The sequence below is a fragment of the Tupaia chinensis genome, unplaced genomic scaffold, assembly GCF_000334495.1.
Source record: "Tupaia chinensis unplaced genomic scaffold, TupChi_1.0 Scaffold000350_1, whole genome shotgun sequence".
Lineage (NCBI taxonomy): Eukaryota > Metazoa > Chordata > Mammalia > Scandentia > Tupaiidae > Tupaia > Tupaia belangeri.
In genome coordinates, this window is record NW_006159844.1 from 10,107,074 (window position 1) to 10,130,557 (window position 23,484).

The 23,484-nt window shown below is 36.3% G+C and overlaps 1 protein-coding gene across 1 annotated transcript in view; it reads right to left on the reverse strand.

Moving 5' to 3' along the window:
* G2E3 (G2/M-phase specific E3 ubiquitin protein ligase) overlaps positions 1 to 23,484 on the reverse strand; it is a 64,531-nt gene that overhangs the window by 11,569 nt on the left and 29,478 nt on the right. The window contains 8 exon segments of the mRNA XM_006172373.3: positions 2,556 to 2,737; positions 5,268 to 5,575; positions 7,969 to 8,095; positions 8,201 to 8,325; positions 12,507 to 12,623; positions 13,853 to 13,959; positions 19,230 to 19,395; positions 20,249 to 20,373. Coding sequence (XP_006172435.2) covers positions 2,556 to 2,737; positions 5,268 to 5,575; positions 7,969 to 8,095; positions 8,201 to 8,325; positions 12,507 to 12,623; positions 13,853 to 13,959; positions 19,230 to 19,395; positions 20,249 to 20,373 — 1,257 coding nt within the window.

The window sequence follows — 23,484 nt, forward strand, 5'->3', positions numbered from 1 at the left end:
ATGGTGTAATGGTTACATCGCTGGACTCCGACATAGTCGACCACGTTTCGAGTGTTGAGCCCAGCAGCTTAAAACTCATGCAGGGTGTGTGTGTGCATGCATGCTCAAAATCCTGAGAGGAGAATGGAGAAGGGATTGCAGTGTGACCATCCCTCTGTAGGGGTGATCTCTGACTTTCTGTCTCTGTCTCCCTGGTGAGCACACATGACCAATAGCAAAAAAGAAAAAAACCCTCTTTAAAAAAGAAAAAAGAAAATACTGGGGCCAACAGGTGGCGTGGTGGTTAAAGGCACTAGATTCCCACATGGCCAACTGAGTTTGAGTCCTGGACCTGGTAGCTTGCTTTCTTGCTTTCCTTTTCTCTCTCTCTCTGGTCAAATGAAAAAATAACAATAACAAATGGAATTAAATAAATAAATAATTCTCTTTTTAAAAAAGATAATATTGAAAAATGCCTAAGTTTCAGGTATAGGAAGAAGCATTAAAGACAGTAACAGTCAAAAGCAGAAGGGAATATAGTATTAAAGAAAACAGTAGAGAGGAATTCTAAGAAAGTGATGATTGCAGAAGTTAGGTAAGATGAAGAATTAGAAAGAAAGGCTTTTGGATGAGAGATTTTAGATCCTTGGAACTAGCTAGGCAGAGAGGTGGTAGAAATAGACTTCAAATTACAAGAAAAGACATGAATGTACAGAAAAAGAAAAAAAGACAATGAAGTTAAAGTACATTTTAGATAAAGAGGCCAAAAGGAAAACATGAAGATTTAAAGAGTCAATTTAAAGTATAATTTTAGTATAAGGAGTTTTTAGATAAACAGAATTGTTATTAACACTACACAGCAACTCATGCTTCCCTAGTGCTTATTTTGTGGTTTAGAAATTGAGGCTTAATGGGGCTGGAAGGTGACAAAGTGGTTAAGGGTGCTGGATTCCCAAATGGTTGACCATAATTTGAGTCCCAGACCTGGAAGCTTGATTTCTCACTTTCCCTCTCTAGTCAAATTAAAATAAATGAATAAATAAATTAAATTAAATAATTCTTAAAAAAAAAAAAAAGAAATTGAGACTTAACAAGATTAACTAACATGCCTGAGGTCACCAAGCTTATAGTAGTTATCAGAGTTGGTATTCAAACTAAAATTTAATTTCTGAGCTTATGGTTTTAATCATTAAACTATATTCTAGCTTTTAATTGAGACAGTGGTACAATATATTTAATATCAGGGAGGAGAAGTTAAATGGCTTCTATTGTGTCAATTTTTAAATCAGTAACATGTAGGCAATGATACTTATTTCATAAAACATTATGATAGAGGAGTTTGTATATGTGACATGTGTAGTACAGAACCCATTATAGGCGCTAAATAAAATAGTAAACAGTTTTAGGTGAGAACATTGTGTCTTCCCCCTTGTTTCATACAGAAAAAATTCAGTTGCATCTTTTTCTCTACTTATCACTCATCTCTCCCTCTTGGGAAAAATGGTAAGTATTCTGACTAGTGAACCAAATCCAAATGTCTTTGGGCTCACTTAAGCTACAGGAAAGTTCACTTTCATCTGCTCTTTGGCATGCAGTGAAGAACCTCCTTCACAGGAACCAGCAGTTGGCGTTAATGGCTATGTTGCTGGACTCCCATGTAGTTGACTACGCATTGAGTCCCAGACCCGGTGGCTTAAAGTCATGCCAGGTGTGTGTGGGTCTGTGGCCAAGATCCAGAGAGAAGAATGGAAGAGAAGGGACTGCAGCATGCCCATCCCCCCCGGGGGGGGGGGTGATTTCTCGCTTTCTGTCTCTCTGTCATTCTGGTAAGCAAAACCTCTCCAAAAAAAAAAAAAAGATACTTAAAAAAAAGGACCTCCTTCACACTCTCTGGTAGGGTGGACAATCCATCTAGTTTTGAAAAGTGCTGGCATGTCACTTTCGCACATATCTAAATCATATTATCCAACTGGTTTTTATCAATATTAAACCTGGCGCTCTGATCCCCAGCTGTCTGACTTTTACATCTGTACTGTAACTCTTTCTGAACTCTACTGGTAGACAGAAATGTAAGGAACTTCAAAAAGGTCACAGAAAAATGAATCAATATGAGTTTATTTTGATGCGAAAAAATTTGTTTTTTGGAGAGGTTTTCGCTATAGGGCGCATGTGCTCACCAGACAGAGATAGATTCAGAGGAAAGCGAGAAATCACCCCCCCCCCCAGGGAGATGGCCACACTGCATTCCCTTCTTCTCCGTTCTCCTCTCGGGATCTTGGGCATGCACGCACTCACCCGGCGTGAGTTTTAAACCACCAGGTCCAGGACGTGAGCCACGGTCAACTATATGGGAGTCCAGCAACATAGCCATTACGCTAACTGCTGGTCCCTTGATACAAAAGTTTTTTTGAAATCTACCTAAAGTTTTTTCAGTATATGCTTTTCCATGAACTTTTTGAAAACTTTATGTTAAACATCTAAGTACTCTACAAAATACTACTATTATATTGCAGGCAATCATTTATATTAAAAAATACCTAGAATGTAATCTATATTTTGATAGGTACATTACTTACCCTGATTATAATTTGTGCCACATCAAAATCTGAAACATCGTCTAAAACTGGTTGAGTATTTTCTGGCCCATAAACAAGGCAGTTAAACAAAGTTTTAGAAAAGAAACCAGGTGAAGGACCACCATGAACCAATGAAATGGCAAGCATTTTACCAGCTTCATAGTAAAGATTTTCTTTCAGAGCTGTAAATATAGATTAGGACATTGAACATACTCATTACTGTGAGAAAAACATCATTTGTAATGAATACATATATAATAGATTAAAAATAATCCAAAAAATCTAAGCAAAGGTATAAAATAACAATTCTTAAAACCTATTGTCATATGTAAAATATAGACCTCAAATTATACAAAAATATGTATTTTTCTGAATGTAAATAGCCTATTACAGAAAAACATGTAAATATAGACATCTTTTTAAAAAACAAAACATCTGCAATTCTGCTACCATAATAACCACACTTTGGTGTATTTGTGTGTGTGAGCATAAATACACACACAGTCTAAAGACTTTTTTCCCACTTATACTGTATAATTTTTCTTATACTATTCGAAATTACTCAAATCTACAATTAATAGCTTGCACTGCAGTTCAACTCTAAATTAGCCTTAATCTATTCATCAAATGTACTATTCTGGTTAAGTCACATTTTCAACTATATGAGACATAAGCAGTTATAATCAACGTCTAATTACATATTCTTGTATGTGTGTAAATATATATACATACATATATATATATATATGATTAGAATAGATTCCAAAATATGGTACTAGTGACTTAAAGGATGTGACTGAACATTTTTAAGGTTCTTCACGTATATGGCTAAATTATCTTCCAAAAAGGCACAAATCTACTCCCACAGTATATGCTACCTTACTATGCGCTACAGCTTTAAATTTTTTTTGAATTGTCACTTAAAATGCTTTAGCAACTTTGATGAGTCAAAAAGATACTATGTAGTGCCAGCAGATGACACGGAGGTTGAGGCACTGTTTGAGGCATATGGCCAAATCCACAGTTTAAATCCCAGACCCTGCAACCTGAAAAACATGCCAAGTGTGCATGCGTGCATGCCCATAATCCCAGAAGAAAGTGGAGGAGAGGGGATTGTGGTTTGACCACGACCCCTCCCCCAGGGAGTGACTTCTCACTTTCCCTTTCTGTCTCTGTCTCTCTCCGGTAAGCCCATGTGGCCAATGGTAAAATGTCTGAAGATACCATGTAAATTTTTTTCATTTTTTTGGTTAATTTTTCAAAGCAATTTATTATTAAATTAACATTAATAACACCGGAATTAAAAAAAAATCTTCGACAAAAATCTTAAAAGCTATACAGTAATAGTCATGTTTTTATAGATGAAGAAACTTGAGATCCAGTGAGGGCAAGTGATTAATCTAAGGACGCAAATTAAAGCTACCAAAGCAGATGTATATAAAACTGAATTCAGACTAAAAAATAATCTTTTTTTTTGTAAGAGGGTTTGCCATGATCTTCTGCCCCAGTCTCCCAGTTAGCTAGGATTACAGGTGTACCCCACAGCACCTAGCATGATCAGGTACGTCTATGATCTGAGTCACGGCCTCCCATTTGGCTTCAGCCTTGTGTAGCGGGCACCTTATTGCTTATGCCACTGTAGGGGTCAGACTTCAGATTTTGTGCCTTAAATTCATGTACTCTTCCACTACCAAAGCTGCCTTGAGTAACCATAAATTTTAGGGACCTTTTTAAAAAGAGAATTTAAGAATTAAACTGTGTGTACTGTAACTAGTAAAATGGATGCTTTAGGCAAAGGTGAGAAAGTTCTAGGGAAAATATAGCTGGAAATTCAATCAGAATAAAATAAATTCTTCTCATTCCATTTTGACTTTCATGTTGCTGCAAAAGTGGTATAAAAAAATCTTAAAATTGTGGAATTGGGGCCAGCTGGTGGCATGGTGGTTAAGGTGCTGGATTCCTATGTGGCTGACAATGATTTGAGTCCTGGATCCAGAGGCCTGAAAAAAAATCACACCTGGAGCATGTGTGTACCCCAAATCCCAAGAGGAGAATGGATTGAAGCATGGACATTCCCTCTGGGGAGTGATTTCTCACTTTCCCTTTTTCTGTCTCTCTCCAGCAAGCACAAGTGCCCCATGGCAATTACCTTTAAAAAAAAAAAAAGAAAACAACCAAAATGAAAGTGCTAGAATTTTGAGATGCTTGTTTTATCACATTAAGTCTCTACCCACAGTAAATACAGAAAAGTATCATACACATTATTGTGCAAAATTCCTGGAAACAAAAGTATATTGAAAAATCTGTTGCATGTGGACCAGAAAACTATTATTAAGAGTCTATGTTGTAAGAAATGGGCCAACTGCAAATTTCAAATACATAAATAAAAAAGTTTGAATCATCAATCCCAGCCAGCTACTCTATTCCAACGAATTAAAATGAATATAAAGTACATTTAAATAAAATTATACCTAACTATAGAATCACTTTGAGGGTATTACTATAAAAAAATAGATGTTCTTAAAAATGTTTCACCACAAAACATACTTTTAAAAATATCATCCACTCTTTTAAACTTTGCTGTGATTCTCATCAGTTTATTAGCAAAGTAAATTATATAGAGAGACCACAGGAATTAATTATCTATTATAACCAGCCATCTGTTTCTTTTTTAACATGTGATATTCAGTATGTACAATAATAAATAATTACCTTGAGAATTTAGAGACAAGTTCTTTGACAAGGACCCTTCAAACAGTGATGAATTCTCAAGATGCTGCATTAAGAGACTTAGAAATTCTTGCTTTGATCCAGGATGTTCTCTTCCAAAATGATCATTTTCATTTACATACACTACTTCGATTGTGTATGAAGGGTTAAAGTTTCGATTTCTGAATTCATCTACGGCACTATTCCAGATATTGGCTTAGTTGATACATAATCTTTTAGTTTTTTTTTAAATTTGGAATCCTAACTCTATCAGTATAGTTGAGATATCTCTTTTAAACTTGCTGCCTTGCCTATAAAACATAAATTTAAACATAGCAGTAAGTACTTTAAAGTACTCTGTATAAAACAGCAGCTACACAGCCAATAAAGAAGAAAAAAAAGATTAAAAGGGTACTTGTCCCCAACTCCCACTGAAAATAGAACAATGGCTGCTACTGGAAACAGTTATTTGATAACTTTAGTTTTAAACTCTTGATTCCTTACCCCAATCTTCTACCAAATTAGAATTATTTTTAAGAATGTTGATAGATAATTATGTCAAATTTGACCAGTTCAGTCGATTCAAGCTTAAGAGTCAAAAGCTCAAACTCTTTCTCCCAGCCAATGGCTAAAACATAAACTTGCTTATAGTTTTTTTTCCTATTCAATAGTTCCTTTAAAAAAAAAAAAAAGGCAAATGTAACCTCTGCTTCCTATACAAGAAAACTTGGGTTTTGGGAGATTATAGAATATATTTTTAATAAGGAAATGGTAACAGTAGAGCTAATATTCTAAAATGAATTTATGGTCCTTTAAATAGTACCTTTTGGCCTAGACCAGTAATTCTCAAAAGTATGCTCTCCTAGACCAGTAGCAGCAGCAGCATCTGGGAACTTGTTAGAAATACAAATTACTGAGTTTCACAGCACATCTCGAGAATCAAAACCTCTGGGGTTTGATTAAGCAATCTGTGCTTTAACAATCCAGTTGACTGTATGGACTAGATCAATTTCTCTTGTCTTAGCTTCTCCATCTGTGAGGGGAACTGATGTACTCACAATAATCTTGAGTACTGCTCATGGATCTTCTTTCTACACCAAGTATAAACCTGTCCTATCCCAAGCCATTACAATGCCCCAGTGTGGACCAGGCTTTGCTTTTTCTTTGTGTGAAAACACAATCACCTATTAACTCAAGTTGAAGAAATACAAAGTTCTCTGGAAGTAAGATAATTCTTCAGAATATCACCTTATAGCAGGTGGATTCCTTGTTCCTGCTTGGATCAATGGGAATGCTGATGCTATTCTTCTAGAGCATGACTGTATGTTTAAGCAGGAGCAAGGAGTCAAACTTTCTTAGAGAAACATCTTTGGAAAACTAAATGTTAAAATTATTTTAAAATAATGTGAACATCTTTTTCAATACTAAAAGTATTATAGCAATATTTATAACAGATATTTCAATTGATTAACACCAGTGACATTTTAAAACAAGAATTCACTTTTTGAAAAGCATAAAACTTGTCCACAAATCCAGTTAAGAAATATTTTCACAAAAATTATCTTTTCTATATTCTAGGTTTTTAAACTTGAAATTATTTTTTAACAAGGAAGCTCTTCATCATATTTAGCTACTAATATTACTTTAATACTTTCTTTCTATTAGGAAAAGCAAGAATCTTAAAAACTCTTTTGAAAAGCTACATAAACATAAAAATCATAACTACAATTAAACAAATAAATACCTAATATAGCATAAAGATGTAATTCCAGTCCAATTTTTTATGAATTTTTTAACAGTTAAGAATTAATGTAATAATATATTCCTTCCCTCTAATCTGTAGGGAATATATTAAAAAACTAATATGTTCTAAGACTCCAAGTAGATGCCTGAAACTGTCTAGTACCAAACCCCGTACATACTATATATTTTTCCCTAGATATATATTACCCATGATAAAGTTCAATTTATAAATTAGGCACACTAAGAAATTAACAGCAACATAGAATCATTTTAAGCATAAACTATAATAAAAGTTATATGACTGTGGCTCTCTTATTGTATTGTACTCACTTATTTTTTAAACCACAATTGACCATAGGTTACTGAAACAACAGGAAGTAAAACTGCAGAGAAGAAAGGACTAACTGTATTTTTAAGTATGCCTTACATTTTTTTAAGTGAAGAGATGGCATTCAGACTCCTGACATAAATATATTACATAATGATTATATCAAAATATAAGCCATCTCTATATTAAATACTATATAGGATTCCTTCTTTTTAACAAAGTTAGTGACATAGTATGCTTGATATTTAATGTCCTATCTTATCTGTAATCAAATAACAAATTAAGCATATTTTCTAGATCTGTGTTTTTCAAACTATCTTGAATATGATCTATAACTACAAGTTTTACATCACGACTTGGTATACAATAAAATAACTAAATAGATTTTACTACATTATGCCTATGTACAATACAATCTGATACCTTTTATTCTGTTCTAAGATATTTTGTTTTCTTTTTTTTAAATGTTGGCTGCACTAATTTCATGATCAAATGTTGGATCCTGTAGTTTGAAAAACACTCTTCCAGACTACCAATCTTCTACCAAAACAATATTCTAATTGCGTATGGTATTTCCTGGCACAATTTTCTCCAAACAGATTTTTAAATTTTCCTCCAAATCAAAACACACACCTTATCAGATCTTTGCTCTGAGGTCCCGGTGACTGTCTGGGTAGCTTAGGTGATGACTCTTCCAACAAGCAATCAGTAATCCCCACATTAGAGTTGGGTAATGCATGCTTTTTTGCTTTTTGGAAATCTACAGATTTAAATTCCAATGTCAGCATATAAGAAACAGGTAGAAACTTTTTAAATAACAGGCACTTGAATAAAAACACTTTTATTCAAAACTGTAAAATATTACCTGAGTTGTAGATAATACCTCTACATTCCAAACACTCCCAATTTTGTTCCCATGATCGTAGTGAGGAACAGGCTAAATGTGTTCCACTAGAACCACAACACTGACAGCGTTTTATTTCCCATTTGCTGAGGACATAAAGAAAAGTATAGGCTTACATTTTGGTATTAACGTTAGTGTAGTTTCAACCACCAGCACTGCCATAGGCTTGCCCCCTGCCCACACAAACACAATCAAGCTTTTATCAAAGAAAGGAAAACCGACTATATGCTTTGAAACTACATTACTTTCCCTTAAGTACTTTCTAAATTTCACTTATTATTGTTTGTAACTACTTTTTCTGAATATATTTTAACTTAAAAAGCTAAACTAATTTAGTGTCAATAGGTAAACCCACTTTTATATACACAAATAATTTAAACACAGAAAGAATATTAAGGGGGAGAAAAAATTTCCTTTGTATTTGGAGATGACGACACTCTAGGAAGACTGTTATGTCAGTGTGTCTGATAAGGAATGAAGCGTTCAGTAAATTTCAAGGTTAAGAATATGTCCTAAAATAAACTTTCTCAGACACCTCAGGTACTACACAGCTCACAAGATCCAAACTGCCCTGATTAATAGTCACATTCTCTCTCATCTGTTCCCTTTCATGTTTCCGCACTGGGTTGTGACATGTACCTCTCCATAGTCACACACTTCTGGGTTGTAGTGTGGGGTTCTCTCTCTCTGTGTGAATATCAGTACATCTTCTTTGTATAGGAACAGATATAGCTCTCTGAGTATGTGGAAACATGGGTGGCAAGAGCATGGTAAGACATCCTCTCCAGCCCACAGGTGTAGGGTATCATCACTCTGTGTGGGTATGGTTGTGGAGGTGTGAATCCTCTATGTGTATGTCCCAACCTCTTTTCCAGATGGTTCTGCCCACTGCTGATGAGGAGGAAGATGAGAGCTAACATGAGTGCTCACGATGCATCAGGTCCAGTTATTTTTTTACATGAAAAGTTTAACCCTTCCAACTATAGAAGGTAGCGAGAACTACTGTTACCCTATTTGTTTTTAAGAGGCTTTTGCCTTAGGATGCATGTGCTTGCCAGTGAGAGAGAGAGAGACAGAGACAGTGAGATGGAAAGAGGGAATGGCCACACTGCAATCCCTTCTCCTCCATTCTCTTCTGGAGATCTTTAGCACGCACACATGGGCCTGCCATGAGTTTTAAGCCACTGGATCGGAGACTCAAACCGTAGTCGGCCATGTGGGAGTTCAGCAACATAACTGCTATGCTATCTGCTAGCCCTAAGTTACCTCCATTTTAAAGAAGAGAAAAACAAGGCACAGAGGGAGTAAATAATGTCAAGTATCAGATTAAGGTTTCTAACTCAGTTTACATAGCTTCAGACCCATGCTCCTAACCACTACCACATTACCCTTCACCAAAACTGCCTTCCCTTCACTAGGATGGAGGAGTGTGATTATAAAGCAAGCATTCAGACAACAGATATCATGTCCTAGAAGAAAAGGCAAAGAATGACAGCAATCTTAAGTAGCTGCCAGAAAAAAAAGAGGGGTTTAGTAGCTACCAGTTAGGTGACCAATGGAATACAGTTTACAGTCCGTTTGCAGTGACATAGGTTGCAGGGTGCTACCACATGATATTGGGGCTACATGGGAGGCACAGGTTTGGATCCTGGGTCAATCTGAACATAACAACCATACCCACGCACCTGCGATCCTAGCTGGTTGAGAGTCTGGGGGAGGACCATGGCGTGGAAAGACCCTGTCAAGGGTACCTTCTCTCTTTCTCTCATGACTTAACAAAGAGAGAGAGAGAGAGAGAGATAAAACAGCCAAAATAAATTTAGAAAGTATCAAATATTAATGAATGCATTGCTTCTTAGAACCCTATATACATTATTTCACTTGTGCCTCAGTACAAATGTTGAGGGATGAATTATCAGTGTTTACAAATGAATAATTAAGATCACTAGATCAAGTAAAATGAACAAGACTACATGTTACTTGACACCTTCAATGAGACCTCTGCCCTTGAAGAATTTCTGATTTAATTGCATTAAATTTAAGTACTGCCAATTATATTTTTAAAAACACAATGGGGCCAGTAGGTGGTGTGGAGGCTAAGGCAGGGGATCCCACATGACCAACGCGGCAGCATGAGTTATGGACTCAGCTGTTTGAAAATCATGCTGGGCACATGTGCATCCATGCCCAGAATCCGGAAGGGAGAATGGATTATGGTGTGCTCATTCTCCCTGAAAGGTGATTTGTCACTCCTTCCACCACAATTCTCTCTGGTGAATGCACATGGCTTACAGAAAAAAAATTTTAAAAAACCAAAAAACAAGCAAAAAACCCCCACAATGAACCCTATCTCTTAAGTGGAGAATCAGGAGTGGGATGAGTTGTTTTGGGAAAACTTTCCAAAGTGGTCAGCTGAACTTTCACAAACCAGTAGTAACTGACCCACCCAAAGCACTTTCCATGAGAAACAGCACTCCCCGTTCCCCCCCCCCATTCTGCTCTGCATTCTAAGTTTACAATATTAAATAAGATTATGTAACAGGGATAACAATCTGTTCACTTTTCTTGCATAAATATTGACAAAAATGGATTTACTTTCTATCCTGCATCTTAAAAAATGAAGACACTGGTCTAGTAGGTGGTGTGGTAGTTAAGAAACTGGATTCCCACATGGCCAACCAAGGTTTGAATCTGGACTCGGTGACTTGAAAAATCACACTGGGCACATGTGTGTGCATGCTCGAAATTCTGAGAGAAGAAAGGGATATAAATGATTGCAGCATGACCACCTACCCCCGGAGGTGATTTCTCCTTTTCCCTCTTTTGTCTCTCTTGTAAAGCACATGTGCCCTATGGCAAAAATCTAAGGAAAAAAAAAATGAAGACACTCTTGGTTCCTAGTACCCAATACAGTATATAAAAGGCACAAAAATGACTTGAAAAACATAGCTATGGGCCAGCAGGTGGTATGGTGGTTAAGGTACAGTATTTTCACATGGCCAAATGCAGTTTGAGTCCCAGACCTGGTAAGCTTGAAAATCATGCCAGGTGTGTATGTGTGTGCATGCCCAAAATACCGAGAGGAGAATGAAAAAGGGACTGCAGCATGGCCATCCCCAGTATGTGTATATGTGTGTGGGGAGCGTTAATCACTTTTCCTCTCTTCATCTCTTTGTCTCTCTCTGGTGAGCACACACACCCTGTGGCAAAAAACTAAAAATAAAATAATTAAAAAAAACATAGAAATACAGCCATTATCTACTGACATTACAAAAGAGAAATCAGTAAATTTCAAATGCCTAACTCTTTTTATACTGGCCCAAAAGAAACACTGCTAGATTAATATAAGTAAACTACCCTCTAGTCCAGTAGAAAGACAATGCAAACTATATGTGTAATTTCAAATTTTCTTGTAGTCACATGTAAAGATGTAAGAACCAGAAATAAATTTGAATGTTTTATTTCAAATATAGTATCATTTTGACACGTAATGCATATAAAGTTACTGACAAGATATTAATATTCTTTTTTTCATATGATTAAGAGCAGAATTATATCCCTCCCACTCCAAATTCTTATGTTGAAATGAGTCCTAACACCTAGTACCAGAGAATGCAACTATATTTGGAGATAAACTTTTAGAGGTAGTTACAGTAAAATAAGGTCCCATGGGTGGTCACTAAGCCAAAGAGGGGTGTCCTTTTAAGGATAGGTAACATGAAAGAGCAATTACATAAGGCCATAGGTATTAGAGAGCCATCTGCAAGCCAAGAAAAGAGGCCTCAGAAGAAACTAATCCTCCTATTACCTTGATCTTGGACTTCTAGCCGCCAGCATTGTGACAAAATAAATTTCTGTTATAGCAGGCATCCAGTCGGCGGCATTTTGTAATGGCAGCCCTAGCAAACTAAGTCTCTGACATGTATTGTATACTTACAGCACCTTCCCAATTTAGAATAGTCATTATTTTAAGTACACATTTAAGTACTCAATAGTATATATGGCTAGTGACTGCTATATAAGATATGATAGCTACAGAAAATACAGTTTCAGGAAAAAAACACCAAAGAAATAACATATAGCTATACTAACAAATTCCTCTGTAACCAGGCGTAAATACACATTTAACAAATATATATGTCATCTCGATTAAAATTTCAAACATTCTAAGAGCGATACTACTTATGTTCCACTAACTAGAAAATCTACTTTCTCAGCTGAAGGTTTAAACAAGGAATCACTAAGCACATCTGAATTTCCATAGTACCTATGAGGTGCATTATAATCTCGCCCTTCTTTGCAACGACATCTTCGGACATCACAATGCTCATGGTACTGCAGAAGATCTTGATAAGCATTTTCTTCTAATTCCCAAGATGCATCTCTATAAGTGAAGCAAGATATAAAATATACTTTATCCTAAAAATGTTACATAAAAAGATCAGTAATGAATCTAAAAATAAAAACCTTTCACTTACATAGAAACAAAGATAAACTTTGTCTTTTTAAGGTTCAATCATTGTCTTCAAGATATAAAATCCATTAGTGTCATTTTATTCTAGTTAATTTGTCTCACACTGAATTTTTTCAATGTGAAATGAAAAATTAAGCAGAAATTTTCTAAAATTTACATTTATTTTCTCTAATAGTTGACGTCTAATTTTTAATTTCAACTTTACTATCATCATTTCTGGATTCCTCACCTTAAGCATTAAGAAAATACTTCTCATATATATATGTATATATATATATTTTTGGGGGGGTTGCTATAGGGCATGTGCACTCACCAGAAAGACAGAGACAAAGAGACAGAAAGTGAGAAATCACCCCCCCCCCAGGGGGGGGGCGGGGGTGGCCTAGCCGCAATCCCTTCTCCTCCATTCTCCTCTCGGGATCTTGGGCATGCACGCATAGGCGCCTGGCATGAGTTTAATCCACTGGGTCCAGGACTCGAACTGCAGTCAACTACATGGGAGTCCAGCAACATAGCCATTACGCCAACTGCTGGTCCCACTTCTCATACATTATAAACCACATATTGATTCTCTTAATTTATAGATTTTTTTGGGGGTGGGGGAGAGGTTTTTGCTATAGAGTGCGTGCACTCACCAGAAAGAGAGACAGAGAGACAGAAAGCGAGAAATCACCCCCGGGGGGTGGGGTGAGGTGGCCACACCACAATCCCTTCTCCTCCATTCTCCCTTGGGATCCAGGGCATGCACGCACATGCACCCGGCTGAGTTTAAGCCACCTGGTCCGGGACTCAAACCGCGGTCGGCTACATGGGAGTTCAGCGACACAGCCATTACGCTAACTGCTGATCTCTTAATTTATAGATTTTTAAGCCTATTATAATTGTGCTTAAATCAATTAACAGTTGAACACAGCTGAAGTAATTAAGAAACTACAAATCAACTAATGAGACATTTATATCAGAGTTCCTGCTCTTAAAGAAATGGAAACCTGGGGAGGAAAAAGCAGTTTTATATTTCACCATTTGAAATGGCTACCTGCCCATGATCACTTAATCACACATAAGTGATTATTTCCACTGCTATTAAATTAAATTCTACATTTAAAATACTTTTTGTCAAAAAGCTAAATGTTACTTACTTTTCAGGAATATGAATGCCCATTCTCAACATCTCTTTCTGAAAGATATCACTATTATTACATATTGTACACCTAAAGAAAAACACTCCAGCATTTATTGCTTGAACCTACAGTGGAAAATAGAAAAACCATTGTTAACAACTTAAGTCTGGCGGGGCCGGCAGGTGGTGTGGTTGTGGTAGTTGAGGCATTGTACTCTCACATGCCCCACTGCAGTTCGAGTCCTGGACCTGGCAGCTTGCTTTCTCACTCACCCCTCATCAAATTACAATAATAATAATAATGGATAAAATTAAATAAATATTTAAAAACAATTTAGGTCTGTTAGCAGATTATGAATTATATAATGAACAGAACACGTGCTATTTTTCACTTAATATTATCATGAAAACATTTTCTATGTTAGTGGTTCTCAAATTTTAACTTTAAACACTAAGTTATCACGGGGCTAAAAATCTGGAGATCTTTTCTCCCCAGTGGTGTTTTTTTTATTTTTCCCTTAGGTTTTTTTGCTATTGGGTGTGTGTGTTCACTGGAGAGAGACAGAAAGTGCTAGTTGTCTAAACATAGAATCTTCTTCCAACCACAAATCTTCCCCAACCACAAATCTTCCCCAACCACAAATCATTCCCTAAGTATATCATCCCAGGTGAGGATGGCTCTGCTGCAATCCCTTTTCCCCCATTTTCCTCTTTGGATTTTGGTCAACCACACACACGTACCCAAGGTGATTTTCAAGTCACTGGGCTGAGGACTCAAACTGAGGAGTCAGCTATGTGGGATACAGCACTTTAATCACTACACCACTCGCTGGCTCTTTTTTCTTTCTCTCTTTCTTTCTTTTTAAAGCTATTGAACAGACTATTAGCTTTGTATACATCACACATAGTTTTCTCAACCTTTGGTACTTATTATTTCTCTTCCTTTTAAATACTGTGTTGTCGTCTATACAACTGTGAGGGAAAACAGTGCAACTCTTGAATTACTCCTTCTAAGAAGAATATTTAAATAAGTGTGACATATCAATCATATTTGGTTCTAAGTATGTTCTCTTCCTCAAAGAAGAGAAACCTATTCTCTCTGCTACAGCAAATACCAGTACAGATGCAGTAGACAAATGGTACTCAGAAGGAAAGTAGAAATGGTAAGCCTACTAGAAAGAGTAGTCAGTCCCAACAAAAAACTAGTAGCACACATTCACTTAACAATTATTTAACCCCTACTTTAGAGATACCAAACACTACACTATATGCCAAAAATAGAAACATATGACTTAGATTGAACTTCAAAGAATCCTAATGAGTAGGTACACATATATACAACTGAAGTATTGTGTAAAATTTTTTTGCTTCTTGTTTTGTTTTTGAAGTATACACATGAAGAAGTACCTAAATCTATGGTGACAATAATGTCAAGGGATAGTGAACCTGCAATTAAGTTTGAAGAAGAAATAGAATTTTGGCAGGAAAATAGGTACAAAACATATTCCAAGGATAAGGAATAACATACATCAAGTCTGAGCTGCAAGAGCAAGAACATGTGACTAGAGAAATACATGAATACATCAGGGGGTCAGTGGTGACACAAGAGGAAAACAATGCTCTGAGGGGCTGACCCACACGAGATATTTCCAGGTTCGGGTATGGAGATCTTCCCGAGGACTCTGAGCACACAGGCATCCATGATCTGGGCCTAGAGGTAGACTGTAGTGTTAAGATCCTATTAGGGGTACTCTCTCTTTATCTTTCTTCCTCATGGAAGAAAAAGATTAATTTTTAAAAACTACAAGATGGGACCAGCAGGTGGCATAGTGGTTAAGGCGCTGGACTGCCATATGACCAATTGTGGTTTCAATCTGGATCTGATGGTTTAAAATTCATGCCAGGTACATGTATATATGTACCCAAAATCACAAGAGGAGAATGAAAGAGAAGGAATTGTGGTGTGACCAATCCCCCTAGGGGGTGACTTCTCACCTTCCCTCTCACTGTCTCTCTTTTTCTTGCAAGCACACACATCCTATGGCAAAAACTTTTTTTAAAGAAATTACAAGACACTTAACATTATGGCCAAATAAACTAAAAATAATGATGCTAGACAGGTAAATAAAAGTCAGTGTTATGGAGAATGAATCGATAAGGTACTTAGGAAAAAAACAACTAGCAGTCTCCAGCAAAATATGTCAAGTTTAAACAGCTAGAGAGGGGTTTTAACAAAAAAGTATAGACAAAAAATATTTATTAGGTAAAGCTGATATACTTAAGGAATAATTTATGGATGGAGAACAAAGAAAATTCCATGTTTAGACAGCTAGCAAGTGGCATATACACACAGAGAACGTATGGCAAAGAAGCAAAAGTTACTGAAACATCTGAACCTAAACAAGCTTTGAGCAACTGCAGACAGTTGCCAGATCTTACTCATGTATGATATGACACAAGGAAGTTTTAGATATGGAGGGAAAAAACAACATAGGACACATGGATGATACTAATAACATTAGAGCAATGACAGAAATCCAAGCTGAACAAGAATAATGACAATTCTTTAGATACACAGAGTGAAAATTTTTTACTAATTTCTTTGAGTACTTTTTTGTGTGTAAATTATTTTTTTAATCTCATTTTCTTTTATACATTCAATCACATTATTATTTGTCTTACAAAATGGATATTTCAACAGGTAAACATTTCTCCCTAGTACAGTTGATAAAACTACAAAAGATCTTCAACAGATAATACCACATTTCTTTGTGCCATTTTTGCTTTGCCTCTCTATTTTTCTTCTAAATGTCCTTCCTCAGACCCTCCTCTTTGATTACTTTTAGTTGCTAGGAGGTTAATGAACTAACCAGAGAGAAAGGAAGAAAGAAAGAGACAGGGAGAGAGAGAACATCCCCTAATGGGTGTGGTCATGCCATGATCCTTTTTTCTCCAACTCTTCCTTCCAGTCAGGCAGGATCTTGGGCATGCATGCACAAGTGCCAGCATGTTTTTCAAGCTGCCAGTGCCAGGATTTGAAACTACAGTTCAGTGGGATCTGGCTCCCTCTAAATACTGAGCTACAAGGCCAGTCTACCAATTTCTTTGATATTAATCTCTAGTCCCTCCCCAATGTGTAGTACTTACAAATACTGACATTTATTTAACTACTTGCAGCTAAATATACCAGATAAATTCATATTATTATTTCAGTTAAGACTGTGGTTGGTACCAGAATGGAAAAGCGCTGGTACTCCTTGAGAGAAAATGACTCAACAATTGGCCCTGTCTTAGTACGCTCTAATTAAGTAGTAACTGATTATTGATATTTATATTATAACCAGGTATCTGTGTAGTTGTGATTTTACATTTCATTTGAATAAAACAGGCCTATTTATTTTTGTTAGTAATATTATTTCTACATTTTTAATGATAGAATTAAAAACTCTGAATTTTCTGAGTGATCACATAAAAAGCCCTATGAATATGCTAGGTCAAGTTTGAGAACCCTTCTCTGTTTCATTACTATCACATATATGAGGCAAATCTAATTTGTCTTGAAGAATAACATATGGTTATAAAATTAACAAGATGACACATTTGGCAGCAATTGCATTTATTCAAATGTAAACTCTTAATGTAAATATTATATTTTAAAGATTCTCATATATTGTGAATTTCTTCTTCAATAGGTAAGGATAACACTTCATGATATTGCTTATTAACTGCACTTTCTGGGATTCTTTTATAAACACTTCTTTGTAAGAATTAACACAATTTTTAATACTTCCTCAACAAACTAGGCTCCATCTTGCCTCTTTTTTAATATAATTATTTAATTTATTCATTCATCTATTTTTTAATTTGACCAGAGAGAGACAGAAGGTGAGAGTGAGAGAGAGAGGAAGTGAGAAAGCAAGTCACCAGATTCAGGACTCAAACCCTGGTCAGCCATGTGGGAGTGTCCAATGCCTTAACCACCACACCACCTTCTGGTCCCATCCTGCCTCTTTTAACTAAATAATTATAAGTAAAAAAAAGTTCTAGGTCCATATTAAAAAAAAAAAGAAAAGCAAGAAATCCAATTTTATTACTTTAAGTACTGTTAGTATTTTTAACTTTATTGAAATATAAGAATATTCACATCTTCTAATGTTAAAAAGTATGTCTGTGGATAATTTGCAACCAGAGGTAACATTTCACTTTACTAAACAATAATAAAATCCAAGCTTAAGAAAAGGTATTAAATTTAGATTGGGTGCCTATGTGTGCATACCCCAAAATCTCAGGCATGTCCACCCCCCCCCCCAGGGAGTAATTTCTCACTTTCTCTCTCTCTAAACCTTGCTCTCTCTCTAGCAAGTGCACATGCCTTATGGCAAAAACTAATAAAGAAAGAAATAAAGAAAAGGGTGTTTTAAGGAAAAAAAGCAGTATTATACTTAGTCAAATCCTTTACTACAGTGTCTATCGGTTGGTATTTTCACACAAGAATATCACATATTTGATTATTAATAACTGTGATCTTTTTAAAAATTTCAAGTATTTTTCCAAATCCAAGAAGTATCAATTATACTTAATGTAATATGTTTTATATTTACTTTAAAGCTAGTCATCAGGCTTAATATAAAAGGTGACTCAAAGGACCAATACTTTTAATTCATTGATAACAATCAGTTCTCTGTCAAGAACTTATGATAAAGTATTTAATATAGAGAAAAATTTTAAATTAATGTTTAAATACCTTAGCTTGCAATCAAGCTTACTGTTATTTCACATATGTTGATTTTATAGTTTAAATATGTAAATGGAATATAAGAATTAGAATCTGTTTTATTCGTTGTTAAACAGAAATAAAATTCTTAGGTAAAACAACAAAATTTGATAAGTATACATTAAAAGGTTGCATCGAGGGGCCAGCAGATGGCGGAATGGTTATGTTGCTGGACTACCACGTAGTAACCACAGTTTATGAGTCCGGGACCCAGCAACTTAAAAACTCAGGCCAGGCATGTGTGTGTGTGCATGCCCAAGATCCTGAGGGGAGAATGGAGAAGAAGGGATTTCAGCGTGACCACCTCCCCCCCCCGCCAAGAATGGGTGATTTCTCACTTTCTGTCTCTCCTTCTCTGGCAAGCGCACAGTCCTATAGCAAAAATCTCAAATAAATAAATAGATAGATAGATAAAAGAGGTCACATCTAAAGCATTTATTAAAATGTCAATTATATACTTGGGTAGAGTGAACTTTACATGTAAAATACACTTCGAAATAAATGATTTAAAGTTGTCTGAAAAAGTTACAAGCAATAAGAAAACTAATATTCATTTCAATGCTTTATCATTTGAAATTCCAACCAGCAACAAATCAGAGAAAGCTTTGAAAACATGCCTTACCTGTAAACAGTCTCTATGAAACCAAGCATTCCTACAACAAGGACTTCGTAAGATATTATAAGTTGGAACAGGCTCAACAAATTCCAGGCAAATGGTGCATGGTAAGGAGTCTCTATAATTATTAGATGGAATTATTTGAACAGGTCGATGTTGCCAACAAAATGACCTAAAATGTAAATTATTTAAGAACACTATCTTATGCATTGCAGAACATAACTATGTCAGTTTTATAAGTCATGCTGTGTAAGAAAAAAATCATCTATATCTCACAACCTACAACAGACTGAAGCCCTGACATTATAAATTAGTCTACTAATGTCAAAATGTGTAATATCTTCATGTTTAAATTTGTATGAAAGAATCAGATATTTTTAAGGGCAACCCCAGGCATAATATGTATTTTTCAGACTCAACAAAATTTACATGCCTTAATTTTCTCAGTGAGAAATGCAGAGAGCTCTGTGAAATAAAAACAGTGCATTAATTCTTTTTTTTTGGAGAGGTTTTTGCTATAGGGCGCATGCGCTCACCAGACAGACAGAGAGAGACAGAGAGATAGAAAGCGAGAAATCACCCCCTAGGGGGGATGACCACGCCACAATCCCTTCTCCTCCATTCTCCTCTCAGGATCTTGGGCACGCATGCACATGCACCCGGTGTGCATTTTAAGCGACCGGGCCCAGGATGCTAACCATGGTCGACTATGTGGGAGTCCAGCGACATAGCCATTACACTAACTGCTGGTCCCACAGTGAATTCTAAAGAGTGACGTATAAACCTAGAATTCTTTATGGTAACAATTTTCGCTGTTTTAATTTAATAGTTCCATGTTTTTGCCTAGAAATGAAAGCTTTAAATAGTAATCACTAGGCATATTCTAGACATGGTCAATCTCTAAACCTGCTACGTTGATATATTATAAATAAATTCAGTAAAAAAATTATACACAGAAATTATATCACTGAGATATCTATTTCCCAGTGTTCTTTAACATTCATATAAGATATTAAATAACTCACGCAAAATTGCCAGTAAACTGGAAAATACATTCTCTCTGAAGTCCACATGGGAAATGGTAGCTTCGTTTACACCGGGGTGCAACACATCCAATTGAAGCACCAGTTTTCTTGCAAACACTGCATTTCTAGAAGAAAATATGACAATATTATCCATAACATACAAATCAGAATAATATGATCAACGTATAATGGAATTTTCCTTGTGGAGAGTTTAAAAATTATTTTTTATTTATAATATTTGTGATGATAGTATATTAAAGAGGCTGAGGTCTCTTGGGCAGCCCAGGTTCAGTTCCCGGATTAACTTAGGCGATCCTAGCTAACTGACAGGCTGGAGCAAGAGAACTGCAACATGGTGAGAATGACAGAAATAACTCTTTCTCTCATTTAAAAATAAAAAAGAAAGGTATATCCTGAAAAACCTACTGTACCTAGAAACAACCTAAAGACATTAAAGATTTTCTTCTAAAATTTATGATAAAAGAAACATCTGAACCTAATAGGAGGATGAGACCAAGAGGTTCATTTTTCTTCCTATCTACTAAATTTTTTTTTTTTTTGGCTATAGGGCGCGTGTGCTTGCCAGTCACAGAGAGGGACAGAGAGACAGAAAGCGAGAAATCACCCCCCCAAGGGAGATGGCCACACCGCAATCCCTTCTCCTCCGTTCTCCTCTCGGGATCTTGGGCATGCATGCACATGTGCCCGGTGTGAGTTTAAGCCACCGGGTCCGGGACTTGAACTGTGGTCGACGACGTGGGAGTCCAGCGACATAGCCATTACGCTAACTGCTGGTCCCTCTACTAATATTTTAAAGTGAAGATTTTATAAACATAATAGTTATACATAAAAGTGTCATTGAAATCTCAATAGCATAGCAATTAGGAAACACCAAGAACAACAGGAAAACGATACTAGAAACCAATTCCTAAAATATTGGCTAAAATGGAGCCAGGGCCAGCAGGTAGCCCAGTGGTTAAGGTGCTGGACTCCCACATGACTGACTGCGGTTTCAGTCCTGGACTCAGCAACTTGAAAAGTGTGCCAGGTGCATGTGCATGTGTGTCCAAGATCCCGAGAAGAGGATGGAAAAGGGATTGTGGCTTGGCTATCCCCTCTGGGGGTGATTTCTCGCTTTCCATCTCTGTCCCTCTCTGTCTCTCCAATGAGTGCATGTGCCCTGTAGCAAAAATCTCTCTCTCAAAAAAAAGGATGTATGTATCTATATATTGGCTAAGGTCACTCTATCCTAACCAAATGAAAAGGTGTTAGGTACCTGTGGTGTGTTGAATAGCAGTCCCCCAAAAGATATGTTCAAGTCCTAACTCTCAGTACCTGTGCATGTGAACTTATTTTGTTCTAGCAACTTTGTAGATGCAATGAAGAATCTTGAGATGAGATCATTCTGGATTCAGAGTAGTCTATAATTCAAATTACTGGTGTCTTTATAAGGAGAGGGAGGTTTAAAATATAGACATACAAGAAAAAAGGCAATCTAAAGATGTAAGAGGAGACTGGAATTATACTGTCATGACTCAAGGAACACCAAAGGTGGCCAACAGCCACCACCAGATGGTACGAGAGAGACATGAATGGATTTTCCTTCAGAGCCTCCAGGAAGAACCAATCCTTCGAACACCTTTAGAACTCTAGCTCTCATGAGGGAATAAATTTGTTTTAAGCAGCCAACTTGTTATGACAGCCCTAGCTAATGAATACAATATACCACTGCCACTAACTAAAAAATAGTGGTATACAAACAGATGATTAAATGAGTTAGTTAGTCATTGATAAAATACAAAGTGGTATCCAAAACTTCTTGGAACTGTTAAGATGGCCATCATAACAGCCACTGATTCAGGGAAAACAGTCTTACTGTAGCTAATCTCATCCAACACCACTCAAGTCACAGAATAGTTGGTCAACTTGTGTCTCTCCAGTGAACTACACAAGAAATTCCAATTTGAGGTGACAAATGAGAACTCTTCTTCAGAATCAAGATATGCTCAAAGGTTCACAATGTATTCAGAGAAGATTCAGATGTTTTATGAAAACAAGTAGTTCCAAAATATAAATTGACCTTCAGGTGCCACCATCCTTCAGCACAAGTTCACTGTAAATCAGCAGGTTGAAGTATTTTCATACTAATATCCTCACACAGTCCTCACGCAAACCTTTTTGCTAAGGTGTTTCCCTTGTACCTTAGAGCTTCTATTTTGCCATTAACTCCCTTGACTCATTGGCATCTTCAGAAATAATTGCTTCCAATTTTTTGTCTCAACTAAAACAAATGTTCTTATGTGCTTTCTTTATAAACTTTATTGAATGAAGCTGTGTTCCCCACCTTCCTTAAATCTGGACTTGGCACAGGGTGAGAACTGGATATAGATAGAAGCAGGAAGGTAAACATTATTTCAGCTCTCTGTTGAAGACTGTAGACCTCTATTTTTATACATTAAAAAAACCTGATTTAAAAATATAATTATTGTATTTATTTTATTTTATTGGTTATTATTATTTTTAATTTGACTAGAGAGAGAGAGAGAGAGAGAGAGAGAGAAGGAGGAAAATGAGAAAGGAAAGACACCAGGTCGAGGCCTCGAACTGCAGATGGTCATGTGGGAATCCAGCACTCCAACTATCATGCCACCTGCTGGCCTATAAAAACTTATCTTTCAAGCCTATTGGTATCTATTCTTCTGCCACCTACTCACTTCCTAGTTATTCATCTACCTCAAGGCTTTGGTAATTGGTTCATAGACTTTCTCTGTATTTTAATTCTTACTGACATTCTAAACAACTTCAGCACTTACGGGACAACCTTTCATTTTGTTTATCAACTACAATGTGTCAATACTCTTCATCTCCACTTTGGTGTAACAATGAATTCTCTTATCACCCCAACTGCTCAACCATGGAAATCAAGTCTAGCATCAGACTCTCTGAACAGAATTCCTTATACTTCCAATCTTCTCAATTTTTCTCATTATTTATTTGATTTTATTTTTTAATGAGAGAGAGGCAGGCATCCCCAGCATGGCCTTCACACCGTAAATCATTCCCAGCCTCAGTCAGTGTGGATCATGAGTATGTGTGCATCTAAAGTACATGCACAGGGAGGCCTTGGGATACAAGCCCAGTTCCTTCCTATGTGGGTCCAGCGTCACAGAGCATTGCATTACTGCTGCACCAATCGACTGGTCCCTAATTTTTATTCTTTCCACTCACATCATATA